This window comes from Natator depressus, chromosome 5 (genome assembly GCF_965152275.1).
Source record: "Natator depressus isolate rNatDep1 chromosome 5, rNatDep2.hap1, whole genome shotgun sequence".
In the NCBI taxonomy this organism is placed as follows: Eukaryota; Metazoa; Chordata; order Testudines; family Cheloniidae; genus Natator; species Natator depressus.
The window spans coordinates 87115921-87131650 of record NC_134238.1 but is presented as its reverse complement, the minus strand read 5'-3'; the positions used below and the strand labels follow the sequence as shown (position 1 = coordinate 87131650).

The 15730-nt window shown below is 41.3% G+C and overlaps 1 protein-coding gene across 3 annotated transcripts in view; it reads left to right on the top strand.

Annotated features, from left to right (window-relative positions):
- Positions 1–6345: 6345 nt before the first annotated feature.
- The window catches only part of ERCC6L2 (ERCC excision repair 6 like 2), a 102443-nt gene continuing 93058 nt past the window's right edge, over positions 6346–15730 (top strand). For 2 of the 3 annotated variants that reach the window (XM_074953146.1, XM_074953145.1), the window contains exons 1-4: positions 6346–6414; positions 7245–7323; positions 8045–8297; positions 12453–12868. In XM_074953146.1, the coding sequence (XP_074809247.1) occupies positions 8282–8297; positions 12453–12868 (432 nt within the window). In that variant the 5' untranslated portion in view covers positions 6346–6414; positions 7245–7323; positions 8045–8281. The remainder of the gene's footprint in view (positions 6415–7244; positions 7324–8044; positions 8298–12452; positions 12869–15730) is intronic. The other variant, XM_074953147.1, reaches the window with a different exon arrangement.

Here is a 15730-nt window from a genome sequence, read left to right as displayed (position 1 = left end):
ATAAGATTTTAGAGATGGATTGTTAGGGCTATTTATTATGCATGTGAGGTTGGAAGTGTGTATTTGATAAAAATATTACTTATTGTGCATATATTTTTTGTGCTGGGCCAAATGGGTGAATTAGACCCAATTTGGCTTTAAAAGATTATTTAACTGGTGTAGCCAGACCTCTGAATTTTTGAAGAATAGATAATATAGTTGTGTGTTTGTTTATACCAGGCCTGAGTTTCTACCACAGGCTTCCTGGGAGTTGGGACATACACTTTCATAAGTGGGGAATGTATGACAATATGCCCACGTGACAAACTGTATACTTGAGAGGCAAAAGGACTTTGATATATGAGGTGTTCACTTTGTTTAATTTAGATCCCACAACTAAATTCTGAGTCCAGTTTAGTGACACTTTTCATGGCGCCAACCCATGCCTAATTTTCACTGTAGTTCCCAGTGACTGGAATGGGACTTGCGGGTGGTCAGCACTTCTGAAAAACAGTCATTTTGCTTTTATTTCAAACTGAAATAGAGGTTGTCACAATCCTGACTAGCTCCCTTTTTAGATACTTACCAGGCAGCTGTATTTGGACCTACACATTGGATCTGTGAGATTTTTAAGCTGCTCTGGCTCTGGGCAGGCTCCAGTCACAGGATCTGGCCTCTCAGGCTCTCTTCCCCAGGCACAGACTCTGTCTGATTCCACTTTCAGGGAATTGGGCTTATAGACTAGATGCCCTGAGCCCCCAGGACCGGTATTGACATGCCAACCACAGCCTTCCCAGAAGTCCACCCTCATTGATGCTCCAGTTCAGATTGTAACCCTGCAGAGACACTTGACAGCTGAAGCAAGGAAGACACAAACTTTGAAGAGGAATTTCTAAAGCAATCATTCTTTTATTTATAGACAAAGCACAGGAGATACTTCGATCTAGGCAAAATAAGAACACTTGTACATAATTTCCTCAGCACTGGAGAGTGTTCTTTGGGTTTTGGTCTGTGCCTTCAGCGGTCTGAGATCCCTTCTCCTGGCTGAGGCCATGTCCACATTATGAGCACTCCAGCAACACAGCTACAGCAGCGCAGCTATGCTGCTGGTGCATCGTAGCAGAGATGCTTCCTACAGCAACGGAAGGGTTTTTTGGTTTTTTTGGTCAATGTAGGTAATTCACCTCCTGAAGCAGTGGTAGCTAGGTCGATGGCTAGGTTGATGAAATAATTCTTCTGTGTCCACATCAGGAGTTAAGTTGGCTTAACTACAACTATGGGGGCGGGGGGGGAAGGAGGGGAAGTAGAGGGGGTATGTGAATTTTTTGTTTTGTTCCCTGAACCTCTCAGAGTCCATTTTTTAAAAAAGCCAGTCCTAACACCTTGTTTCTTTGTTCCTTCTTTTCTGCTTGGCATTTTCAACTGCTCCAACCCCTGCTCCTATAGACACTCTGGGTAAAACTGGTTTTCCGCTATGCTGCAGCTACTCTATTGTTCTAAGATGCCTCCAGAAAGGAAGGCTGTTCAGCCATTGGGACCCAACCTTATGGCAATGATCTTCTCTCCTGTTGATCTCCTCTCTCTGACTCAGAAGAGTTGACATGAAGTTCCATCGTGTTACACGTGAAATGATTTCTGTTGGTAGAATGCATCTGTAAAAGAGCACTTATCTTACCCTTCTCCTCCCTTTGGCTGTAACACTTGTACTGTTGTCTTAAGAAACCTAAACCAAAATAAAATTAAATATGAATAGAGTTCATATTTAGGTACAGAATTTGGATAAATATTTGAGTGCTGAAGAACTATTAACTGAAAACTGGAAGTCCTTTTACAACATTTTCCACGCAGCAAATACTGTATGAGATATTTTCGGCAGCATAGCAAATAATTTCTAGCTTGAGCTGAAAAGAGCAGATTTCCTGAAAGAGGGAAAACTTAAAGGTACAAACAAATGGAAATCCACTCATTGGCTTTTCAAAATATTTTCATTATGGGCCTGATCCTAAAAGGGGTTTGCACTGCAAATTCCTATTCTCAGTGGGCCAGAGTCTCTATTCTGCTCCAGCCCTTTTGCATCATTCAGGTGGTACAGGGGACAGGTCATGGTTGTAAATGGCCAACAGAGAATTTCTCTGGCAGAGAGGAACACCTGCATGAAATAAATCTGGCAGAGCCAGCTCCTGTGCCGTCCACCATAATGCAAGGGGGCACTGGAAAAGAGAGGGGGTGGATGTAAAGGAGAATTGATCCCAATGATTTCAATGGGAGTTCTGTATTTGGGCCCTAATTCTGCTCCTCTTTAAGACAATGACAGTTTTTTCATTGACTTAAATGGAAGCAGGCTCAGGCCTTTGGAGTACTTACAGGATTGGGTCCCCTGTTTGCTTATTAACAAAGTTAGTGTGTTTAAGCAATAGCTTTAGCACAGTGCCCTTCTCTTATTTGATTCTATAGCAAAGTCACCAGGCTGAATTTGTGACATCCCAGAGATATGGTGTGATCTGTGCAGAAAGTGAATTCACCACAGTGTCAAGTACAAGAGCAGCTGTGCTGTGATAGAGTTCTTATTAAAACACAAATATCTCCATAAAAATCAAACCTGGAAAAATCCTGGTTAAGTAAACTTTTTGATATAAATGCATCTTGCCTTCAAGTATGATCCAATGTGAAATCATCCTTGGAAGAAGTACTGCCTATACTGTAGCTGATTTTCTAAGATACTATGTGGGTGACGGATATTCATTTATCCAAGGCTAGGTTTGAGACACTGGAGTGTTTTATTCTGTCAATTTTGTATCTGAAATGCTGTCCTGTTTTCAGCTCAGGTTTTATAAGGGTATGTTTCCTGTCATGTTCCTTTTGAATGAATGTATTTAAGTGTATGATTGATTGTATATTTTGGTACAAATAACTTATTGTTTTATAGTACATGCAATTTTTAAACAATCGCTGCCAACATTTTGACAAGTGTGATTTTCATTATTATTTATAATACATGAGTATATTATTAAAGTGCTGTAATATATTTAGTCAAAGTAACAAAGTTCTAGGAACATGAGTCTTTGCTGAGAAATGAGGCAAGTGTTTCAGGTGTCTGTTGGATGTTTTTGTTTTGTTTTTTTTTTAAAGCAAGCAAGTGTGCCAGTTATTGAGTTGAGAATTAGTGATGTGCTACTGTGTTCACTGAAGTCTTCTAATTGGAGATAAACAGAAGCTTATTGGAAATATGGGCTGTGTTACACTAGACTTGCTTCACGAAGCTGGATTTTTTCCCATGTAATATTGGATGAGACTTACAGTAATGCCACCTTTCCTCTGCATAATACTATAATGATCCTATGAGGCCACTCTCGCTAGCCCAGTACAGTAGACCTGCATTTCAAATTCCATGAAGTAATTATTTTAATTGCTTGTTTAGTTCCATAGTATTTTCTTAAAAAATATGCTTTTAAATCCCCTTTTCACTATTGATTCTTCTACAAATGGCAGTTGGATTGGGAGGAAGTGCAATTACTATAGAGCCAGCTACCATACCAGCTATCTTCTGCCCCATTCCCAAATGACCTCCTGTATTTCAGGCTGGAGTACAGATTGATGTAGAAGAAGAAGAAAAAAAAAGAATAATTGGGTAAATTGGAAGCTTAACAAAGAATACGGGCCAAAAGAACTGGCAAGCAACACTGCCCAATAAATTAAAAAGGAAGACATGTTTTCTGAGTCAACGCTAACATTTAAGTGGATACTTATCACTAGGATCCCTAAAAAGTATGTGGGGGAGAAGTCTGAGCTTGTTGCCAAATACAGAACCAAGGTTAATTTATTTTGGGCCCACAGACATTATTTCAAGGGAATAATATTGTATATACTTAGCTGGTTTCAGTTATTCATGTGCAGGAGAAAAGAGATATCAAGTAGGTTGACAGTGTTATTTCTCAAACTGATTCTAACTTACAGAAGTGTATGACACAGAGATGTCAATGAAAGAGTTGCAGTCCACAGAAAGCAGTGTATAACAACATTCTCTATTTTTCAGAAACTGAAGCCAGCAGGATCACATTAGTCAATAACCAGGTCAGGACGTGGCAGGAGGAAATGTAGACAGTCTAATATATGTAGTTTACTAATTTAAGCAGGTAAAGGACATTCTATCTATTGTATTATCTTGTAATTGTAAAGTTTTCTTGAAAGAAACTACTGATTATTTTAGTTAATAAACTCAGCCTTGTTTTGTGGATGGAACAAAGATAGTCATTTGCTTAATTCTCTGTTCCCTGGATATGGGTTTGAGATTTGTTTTTTTGAGGGTTTGGAGATTTTTGGATGCATGGAACTCTACATTATGTCACTTTAATTTATCACTGTAAAAATTGGAGGAAGAGGTATTGATTTTTTTTTTCAGAGTTATCTTTTAGGATTTTATTGAAGATTTTTAGGACCAAATTCAGAGGTATGTGTAAAATGGTATAAATCAGCCCGCCCTACACTCAGACTTTCTTACGTATTGTAGCAATAGTAAGAGAAAAGGAGGACTTGTGGCACCTTAGAGACTAACCAATTTATTTGAGCATGAGCTTTCGTGAGCTACAGCTCACTTCATTGGATGCATACTGTGGAAATTGCAGAAGACATTATATACACAGACACCATGAAACAATACCTCCTCCCACCCCACTCTCCTGCTGGTAATAGCTTATCTAAAGTGATCATCAAGTTGGGCCATTTCCAGCACAAATCCAGGTTTTCTCACCCTCCGCCCCCCCACAGACAAACTCACTCTCTTGCTGGTAATAGCCCATCCAAAGTGACCACTGTCTTCACAATGTGTATGATAATCAAGGTGGGCCATTTCCTGCAGAAATCCAGGTTCTCTCACCCCCTCACCCCCCTCCAAAAACCACACACACAAACTCACTCTCCTGCTGGTAATAGCCTATCCAAAGTGACCACTCTCCTTACAACCTGCATGAAAATCAAAGTGGGCCATTTCCAGCACAAATCCAGGTTTTCTCACTCCCCCACCCCCATACACACACAAACTCACTCTCCTGCTGGTAATAGCTCATCCGAAGTGACCACTCCCCCTACAATGTGCATGATAATCAAGGTGGGCCATTTCCAGCACAAATCTAGGTTTTCTCACACCCCCCCCCCCCACACAAACTCACTCTCCTGCTGGCAATAGCTCATCCAAACTGACCACTCTCCCCACACTGTGCATGACAATCAAGGTGGGCCACTTCCAGCATAAATCCAAGTTTAACCAGAACGTCGGGGGGGGGGGGGGGAGGAGGAAAAAACAAGGGGAAATAGGCTACCTTGCATAATAACTTAACCACTCCCAGTCTAGAGAGTGAGTTTGTCTGTGGGGGGGGGCGGAGGGTGAGAAAACCTGGATTTGTGCTGGAAATGGCCCAACTTGATGATCACTTTAGATAAGCTATTACCAGCAGGAGAGTGGGGTGGGAGGAGGTATTGTTTCATGGTGTCTGTGTATATAATGTCTTCTGCAATTTCCACAGTATGCATCCGATGAAGTGAGCTGTAGCTCACGAAAGCTCATGCTCAAATAAATTGGTTAGTCTCTAAGGTGCCACAAGTACTCCTTTTCTTTTTGCGAATACAGACTAACACGGCTGTTACTCTGAAACCAATAGTAAGAGAGTCTAAAATGGTGTAAATTTCCACGCCAAGGAGATTGAAGTAAGAATCATCAAGTGGTCAGCTCACTGGAATAGGAGTTAGGAGACCTGGGGTGAAATCCTGATCCCCTTGAAGTCAATGAGATTTTTGCCACTGACTTCAGTGCAGCCAGGATTTCACCTCTCTTCTATTGCTGCCTCTGCTGCTTACCCGCTTTGTGTCATTAGACAAGTCACTTCTTATTAATTTGCATTACCGTAGTGCCTAGGAGCCCATTAGAGCAGGCGCTGAATAGATGCAGAACAAATGGGAATACCTGAGTTAAAACATTTGTACAGCACAATCGTTTTAGCCTCTACCCTAACATTTACGCAGGCCCGCTCCAGCAAAGCGGTGGCTGTGACGGTGCCTGTGGCGACTCCCTGCCCGAGTCCGCCTGGCTGCTCAGGGCAGGAGCCGCTTAGTAACGGGTCACTAACAGCCCCTGAACGCGACTCGCTGGGCCGGCTGCAGCGGGGCAGGGACGGACTGGAGGGAGCCCGACCCTACGTCGGAAGAACCACGCGCCCCACCTTTCCAGGGAGAGCCGGGCGCATAGCGCGAGAATTGAAAACATCACGTTATCGGCGCCTGAAGCCAACAGCCCTTCTACCGGGGCTGCGGCGCCTTTAAGAGAAAATCCCGTAGAGCCGCCTTCTCATCTCGCGATATTTGGCTGTAGAGCCTGCCCCCGGAGGCACCGGCTGGAGTGGGGCAGTCGCAGCCCCCGGTCGGTGCGAGGCGGGTGAAGCCCAGGCAAGGAGCAGGGAGGGGGGTGTCTGTCCCCCGCGCCCCCCCCCACGAGCGGGGAGCTGCCCTGGGTCCAGCCCCCCCCGACCATAGCGGGGAGCGACCGTGCCCGGCGCAGTCTCCCTCCCCGTCCTCATGCAGCCCCCTCCCATCCGCCACCCCCAGGGGGATTCCGCTGCGGGGACAAGGGAATGGGGGGCTGCAACTGACCAGCGCCAGCCATACCCCCGCACGGGCGGGGGGGGGGGTGTTTGCAAACGCTGCCCCTTGAACTATCCCCTCCTTATCAACCCATTCCAACCACTCCCCGGTTCCATAGGAGCCGCAGGAAACTGCCCCTTAAATTCTCCAGTTCCAGAGGTGTTTTTAATATTCTCTGAAACACACTCGTAGCAGGGAATATGTTATCTTCCCCTCCCCCTCTCCCTTTTGCGAGAAAGGGACAGAAATTTGGGACTTATGCAGAACCTCTCCACTTAGCTGTAAATGAAATCACGATGTACTTTGCAGGATTGGGGTGAGGACTGAGGAGGTGTTATGCTGTCAATGAACATTTTGTTAATTCCTAAAGACGTCTGATTTCGTGATAAAGCGTTATGGGGAGGAGTGGGAAGAAGCATGGGATTGGGTTCTTAACTGGGGGAAATACTGAAATAATTTAATAAAAGGTCCCTGTCCTGCATTATTTCTGCACTTGGAGTTGTGAGTGCACAAGGAGTGCAAGACTTGACCCCCGAATGTGTGTATATTAAGGGAGATAGTCCCAGATCTGTTATATTGATTTCCCTTCAAATTTTAAATACCATTTTGACACAGGCTGTATTTATTTTCACCAGATTTTAATACTGTCAACATTTTTTATTTTGAAACTGATCACACTACCTCAATTAAATTTTAATGGAGGGCAAAGACTAGGTAAGTATTGGTTAATATGAAGAGATTATGTGTCCAGCTCTTTATTTGGTTTTCTTCAATGTCTCTATTTGCCATTTGTTCCCTGTAGTCTTTATTTTATATTAAAATCTAGTTAAAACCTGGTATATGGTTTGTAAGAACAATTAGAGGTGAATTGGAAAATTTTTATATGTTTAATTCCCAGTTTGATTTGCCTGTTTGTCTGATAGTCTGTCCGGAAGAGGTGTATATACTCTGTTAGATAACATGAGTTATTTCCTCTGTTGTTTGTTAACAGGTGGGAGCTTGAGTATATATTAAAAGATGATTGAAAGATATTGCGTAAGGAAAAAAAAAACAAGAGTACAGGTTTTTAGTATTTGGTATCATATAGGAAAAGGTGATAAAACAGCTGATTTACATGCACATTGTTGTTCATTGGTAAGATTATTTAACTTATTGATAGGTTTCAGAGTAGCAGCCGTGTTACTCTGTATTCGCAAAAAGAAAAGGAGTACTTGTGGCACCTCAGAGACGAACAAATTTGAGCATAAGCTTTCGTGAGCTACAGCTCACTTCATCGGATGCTTATGCTCAAATAAATTTATTTGTCTCTAAGGTGCCACAAGTACTCCTTTTCTTTTAACTTATTGGTGGTAAACTCTTTAAGTAGCATGGTGAAAATGCTTGCCTGGTCAGTGGATGTCATAAGTCCATTTCAGCCCATGTATTTTGTTCACAGGGACAGCTTACTAGGATCCAAAGTATAGGCCATTGAGCATGTAGGGAGTAAGAACATCACAACAGGCTCTTGAGTCCCATCTTGATTGGAGTTATACCTTCAAAGTTGAGCGACTGGCTCCTTTTTCTTCCATCTCTGTTAGCATATGGATGGACTCACTGACTTCTTTTGTTATCGTGAATGTCTGGATGTTCTAATTCATGGATGTCACAAGTGCATGTGTGGTTATAAATTGAAATGTGTGACAGTAGAGGTAAGTTATTACTTATTTACCTTTTAAGGGTAGTTTGGATTAATAAATATCTGTACAATGCTTTGAAGATGTAAAATGTAACACTGTTAAGTGACAGGTACTGTAAGGGGTTGCATAAATTCTCTGTTCGTATAGTAAAGTGATACTACTCCCCAAATATAAAAGTGCTTATATTGGTCTAGCTTATTCTCATACAGGAAAGGATATAAGCACTTTGATATTGGTATAACTGTGCCCACTAGGGAAAGTACCAATATAACTTTTTGATTTAAAAAACAAACAAAAACCCCACACTCCTGACAAATAGGTATACTGATACATAAACTGTGTGTGCAGATTTGAGTGAATCTGCAATGTGTCATCTCAAATCACATTTTTAACTGCAAATTTTAGATTTATTTTTGTTACATGAAAACAACAAGGAGTCCAGTGGCACCTTAAAGATGAACAGATTTATTTGAGCGTAACCTTTCATGGGTAAAAACCCTACTTCAGATGCATGGTACATCTAAGATTACTGTAATTGAAAGATTACAGGATTCCCCCCCTTTTTGTGGCTTTTTAACAGCATGTTGTATATAGTCAGTTTCACTTCTTTGTTGGTTAGATTCACTTCTAATTTTGCATACTAGCATGAAGATTCATACTTTTTTTTATGGGGGGGGGTTACCTGTATGCTCTTCCTTAGGTACTCCAAACACATGTATGCAACAGTAACGATGAAACAAAGATTCTAATCTTTCAGAGATTAGATATATTCTTCTATGTTAATTTTTCATTTAATTAAGTAAACTTGTAATCTATTTCTAATCATTTAAAAGAATTGTCCTGAAAATATATAGATCTCATAGGTGCCAGGGAAGAGAGCAAGAGTGTGTGGGTAGGAGAGTACTACCGCTCCCATGGATTCTTGCGTTGAAACCTAATAGGGTACCAGTGGACAGGTTTCTCCCCTCCCTCAGGACCCCTTCCTGGTCCTATTTAAAAGAGCGCAGAAGCAAATGGATGGATATTTTCATTTCCCTGGAACCTTTGCATTGGAGTCAGGAGGAGGACAAGTGCCCAGGAAGATACCTTCCTACTCCTCATTGCTGTATCTCACTGCCAGTCTCTACTTTTTGGGTGCTCCTTCCCCACAGATAGTTCATGTGCCTGTCTCTGTTGCTACTCATAGCAGTAGTAGAGTGAAATTTAACATCGTTGTCTAAATCTGCATAGTAGCAATGAAACTAATCAGTCTTAATTTCACTGCTACTGTTTTGGAGTACTGTGAGCACCAGAGGCAATGAAACTGACTGTCCACAAACTCAGATTTGTAAGGCTCTCTTTACAATCATGATTGATAAATATTTCTTTTAAAAAAAGCTTGAATTCTATGGAAATTGGTGGGTTTAGGCCTTCTTCTTACCAAACTGGAAGTGGATTCTTCAAGCCCTGCTATACTGTTTCCTTCTGCTCTTTCCACCCTCAATTAACAGTAGAGACATTTTAAAAGTTACCTCTGTACATGCAATCTAAAAATGAGGGTCATGGGGCTGATATACCCCATCACCCTTTGGGGGAAGGGGGACAGATGCATTACAGCCCCACAGTTGAGTCTGTAGGGCTGCCCCTGGTCTCAGGGCTGTGTGGCCCTGTGGCCTTAGTCAGAAGCCTGGCCCTGGCTAGCTGGGCAGTGCAACCTAGCTGGTCAGCGTCAATATGCTGCTGAGCTGGGCCACCACCGCAGGATGGGCCGTGGCCAGGATAAGGGGACCCAGGCCCACCCTCCACACCAGGTCCCAACTCAGGGCCCTGTCAGTGGCTGGGTTGTCCACCACCAGCTCAGCAGGGATCCTACCAAAATATGCCAAGCCTGTCTACAGTTCTACAACCTCTTTCCCACAAAGTTGCCTTAGATTTCTTCCTACCCAATTCTCTGCAGTTTAATTTTTCCAGGTTTCCACAGTCTCTCCCCTCTCTGCAGCATCCCAAGCCTATGTTTTGGGGTCCATCTCCATCTGGCTGGCCTCCACATCCTGAAGTGCAGGCAGTACACCTCCTTCCTCACTGGCAGTCAGCCCAGAGTGAGCTGCTCTGCTGCCTTTTATATCCTATCTCCAGCTGGAGCATGTCCAGCAGAGCCGAGGGGGCGTGGCCTCCTTGGCCCAGAGAGAAGGATTAACCCCTGCTGCACTAGTGCAGTGCTGATACACCCCTTCACAATGAAATAACTAATTTTCAACTAAGTCGAATAGCTCTGTCAACATTGAGTTTGTATGTTGAATGTAGAAAGTGGAACAGATGCAGTTGTATAAATGGGCCTTGTGTAAATTCATTGAGAACGTGACTAGGAAAAGAAAGCTGTCAGCAATACCACTCTGCTATATGTTTTTAAATTCATGCGCTGAGGCATATTTGTGTTGATTTTAAACAAGAGCTGCTTTTTCTCTTGTCTTCATGTTGAGAAACAAGGTGGGTGAGGTAATTTCTCTTATTGTACCAACTTCTGTTGGCAAGAGAGATGGGCTTCCTCTCTCACCAACAGAAGTTCTCTAATAAGATATTACCTCACCCACCTTGTGTCTCGAATACCCTGGGACTGACATGGCTACAATTACAGTTCATGTTGAGAGGCAAGATGATTTAAACACTTTCATTTATGAAATAAATAATTAATTATATCTACAGTAGTAATGTAAAGAGTAGATTCCTTGTTATCAATAGATCAGACTAAATTATATTCAGCAGAATGTCTTTCTAACCATGCCATCCTGTCTGATCCCAAACCTGTTGATTGTTATACATCAGTGGCCCTCCAGTACCTGCTTGGAGTTCCACTGAAGTCGTCATGGAACAACTTGTGGGATTGTCTTTATATTTTTTTATAGTCTTTATATTTTTTCATATATGTTTCGTTGTTATTTACATTATTTAGTGCTAAATAGCCAGTAAAAACATAATTCTAGTGTGACTTTCATCCTAACCTCCTACCTTATGTTATATGTAAGACCCTTCGTTATTGGTATTTACTGATTTTTTTTTTCCCCTGAAAAATTCACAAGTTTTTGAAAAAAGCCAGTATATAGGATTTTACAGGAGTTGGGGGGTTCTCATGTTCTCACCTGAATTTTGGCTTTTTTGGGACTTGGGAATTTTTCACAGGGCAAGTGGCCAAGGCTGCGCTGAACGGCAGGTGGGGTCAGGAGGGTGCTTTCTTTGGCAAGGGTGTCAGTACTCATGTGGTGTAGCCTTCTGCTCCACTCCTGATCTGGTCCTTCAGCATGGCACCATTCTGCCTCCTCTGTGCTGTGGGGGAGTGAGATGAGCAGGGAGCTGGCTCCCAGCAACTGAGACTGCCCGACCACTGCAGTTACAGGCCTGCAGGGAGCAGAACACTGCACCCTGTGAATACTGGCCCCTGCCAGACAGAGCCCTCTCCTTCAGTGTGAGAGTGGATGGGGCCATGTTGAAGGGCTGGGATCAGAATGGGACAGTGTCCGCCATCGGAAGCAGGGGGAACTCTGTATCAGTAGTCTTGGCTGTTGGGGCCAGGCTTCCTGCCCTTCTTGCTCCCCCACCTTGCAGCTATAGCAGCCAGCCGCAGGACACAGAGCCCCATCCACTTCCCCTGCCAAACAGAGTCTGTGCAAGGGAAGCAGAGGGGCCATGCCAAAGGGCCAGCGGGGTCAGGAGGGCACTCTGTCTGGCAGGGAGGCCAGTATTCACGGAGTGCAGCCTTTTGCTCTTCTGCTGACCACCTCTTCAGCACTCCCTTGGCTGCCTCTATGTCAGGGGCACAGAAAGAGAGGGTAGGGAGCAAGGTCCTGGCAGCCAAGACCTCCTGAGCACTGTAGGGCCTGGAAGGTTTCCTCAAGCGCTACATGGTGAGTATCGTCCCCATGAGTACTGGGCATCCCTCTCTAGCACTTGCTGCCCTTTGTTTTTGTTTTTTCAAGATTTTCTCCCATTTGTAAAATTTTTAGAGAAAACAGGATAAATTTCCAAGAAACATATATAAATAAAAACCAAAAATGAAGGGCCTTATTTATATTTATTTTCTCAGAACAGTGTTTATAAAATAGTGTGAACAGTGTTAACAAAAGCATAATAAGTATAGCACTTTTTTCACATAGTTTGCAACCTCATCTTTTTTTTGGGTGTTTTTGTTTTTAGACAGGTGGCATGCTGGAGAGAAGTGTCTTGCCCCATCTCCTGAAAGTGGGAAACTTTGTGAAGCCACAGTAAAGTCAGTTGAAACAGACAAGAATGGGAAATCATTTGCAATTGTATCATTTTTGGGGTCTGAAGAAAAGAACATATTAATAACGAAACTCTGTAAAGCCAGAGATCCACGGAATAGCTTAATATTTGATGATGAAGATTTGGAAAAGCCTTATTTCCCTGACCAAAGGCTTCCATCTCCTGCGGTTGCTTTTGAGTTATCTGTAGATGGGGACTGTATCCCTTATACAATTAATAGGTATCTGCGTGATTATCAAAGGGACGGGGTTCAGTTTCTCTATGGACACTATGCTCGTAAAAGAGGATGTATTCTTGGAGATGACATGGGACTTGGAAAAACAATACAGGTATTTTGTCATCTTAAACTATTGGTTCAGATATGACTATGCTTTATGAAATAGATTACATTTAAGGGTTAATGATTTTTAAAAGGCACCTATTTAAGAAGTTGTAATTGTATATCTAGCTAGAGACCCAATATTTGTCTTTGTATTTCAGGTATTTTGATAATTACTCTCTGTGCATCATAACAATGATTATAAATGGGGCTTTACACTTTTAACATGCACAGAGTGGATGAAGTTGTTTTTCATTTATTGTCTAGACAGTTTTGTGCTGCTCTTGAAAAGTACTTCAAGTATACTCCAAACTTTGGAGACCCTAGCCAGATTTATATTGTAAAATCCGAGATATTTCATTCCATTGTTGTCTTCCAGTCAGAAATGTAAGTGTTTTATTTAGGCTACTATTCCTATAAGTAAAGATGACAGCTAATGTTAATGCAAAAGATACAGTATATAGTAGCATTTTTTCTTATCTGTTTTGGATCATCGTCAAAATTAAGACATTTTTAATCTGGAAGGAGGTTCTTACCCCTCCACTCCTTTTATTTAGTTAGTGGGTTGATTCCTAAAGTATCTAATATATGATGCCCTCTTCTCTCTCCACCCCTTCCCCCCAACGGACTGCTCCATTGTCTAATTCCTTCCAGAGCCCCACTGATCCATCTACTCCAGTGTAAAATTCTCCCCACCTCCACTTCTGGGAACGTTAACTGAGAATTTTCCTTACTCACTTTAGCATTGTCTCACACTGTAACATCATAACCCTTTTCTCTTTAAAAACGGAGAATAAACTAAGTGTACTTTTGGCAAAGTGTCTCTCTAGGGGGAGTATTTATAGGTGTACCACACAATGTGCGTCTTCCTCTTGGTGCTATAACATTCTCAGTTTGAATAAAACTGAACTGCTTGTGTTTGCATAATGCTGCACCTGGTTGTGCCTGGGTTTATTGTTAGCATGAGGTTGAGAGCAAAAGGAACTAATCAGATGCACTCAAATACAGTAGATGTAGATGTATTTTTGTATTCTAAACTGCAAGTATCTCATACAATCTAATAAAAAACATATATCCAAGGATATTTGGCAGTCAATTTCAATACCACTAATATTTAAATAACCATTTTGGGTTTCTGCAATGTATCATATTTCAGTTGACTTGTGTCAACATTATGTTGGTAACATTCTTTGACATTCTGCCCACTCTACAAATCCTTCTCAAAGGAGAAGGAATACAAGTAATAACATATGTTCACTATAATATTTATTGTGTTTACTTTTAAAATATAAACTAAAAAGTTCTTCAACTTTTTTCTTAACCTTGATCAACCTGTTTAGCTAATGCTCTATAATACCATCCAAACAATGAAACTAATTCTAAAAGTGCAATGTCATTGATAATTATAATGAAAAGTACTTTCATCAAGCTGAATTTAAAATTTTACCTCTGCATATAAAGTGCTAGAGTATCCCTTTGGATATACAAACATAGACTATTTTAGAGAGCAGGATTCCTAGAAGTTTGAATATCAAGCAGTTTGCCTGAAAGAATGGAGCACATAGATGATGCTGGGTGATAGTGAGTGGCGTGCTTGCTGTGCTGTATAACTGTATGGAATAGTTAATTATTATGAAGGGGTAGATGGGAGACAATCAAGCTTAGCATGTTGCAACAACTGATTTTTATGTAGTTGTTTGGAATTGGAATGTGATAAACTTTCTAACTGATACACCAACTTTGAAGAAGAATGCATCATTAAAAGAGTATCTTATATATTCCCCTCCCCAAAAAGTCAGTCTTTGTACTCTGCACTTTGAGCTGCAGGAAGGCTATGCAGTGCATATGAAAGTACAAAAGAGGCAGGAGTCTCACTTATTTGTGTAGAAGACATTACTGTTTTGAAACAAGTATTATGTATATTAGTCACTTTAATTAACCACGTAACACATATCAGAAAACCTAATTTACAGTGCTGTAAAAATCTCCTCCTCCTCATGCTTGTTTACATGCTGAACTTCCCATCCCTGGCTCAAATTACAGTGTGATTCTGGAAAATGGCTGGGATGCCTTTAGGAAATACTAATGCACACAGTGAGAGATTTTTTTCCACTTTTGAAGACTTTTTTTATTATGATGAGGAGATGTTCAAAAACACTCGTGCAAATGTTTTATAAACAAGTCTGATTTCCCTTTTCCCCTTCACATTGGCCAGTGGGAAATGTTATTGCACTGTTTCCCAGACCCTGGTATATAGTATCTATTGCTAACTGACAGCGTGTAAGGAAAGAGCCTGTAAATGTTTCATTGTCAGCATGGGGAAAGATGCCTGTAAAAAAAAGCACTTTCCCAGAATCATAATTTGGTCTGTCATTTCAGGGATGAAGTACCATTCTATCCTATGACTGATTCAGAGATTAGATTGTAGATTGGAACACTTATTCTGGTTGATTTTATTCTTTTGGGATTTCTTTGAGGCTTAATTTAAACTTTGTTCCATAATGGATAACTTGGTTTCTGTAAATGATTTGTTAAACTTCTATTCAATACAATTTATTTTAGCAACCCCCTATAGTGCTGCTGTAACTTAGAAACTCCTGACATTTTCTAAACTTCCCTTTTCAAAAAGTGTGTAATTCAGCCTAAAATCTCATTTTCAGTTGTAACATTGCATACAAATTCTCAAGATGACAATTCATTTCTCAACTAAATTTCATTTAAATCAGTTGGGCTCAGTTTTATTTTCAAAGTCAGAGTTTGAATATGGAGTATTTTATTAACTCTAGGAAAATACTGTTGGTTTTTAATACCACAAGAACATGAAGGAGGCACTGCATGAGGTTAAATTAGCATATTAAAGCTCCAATCCTGC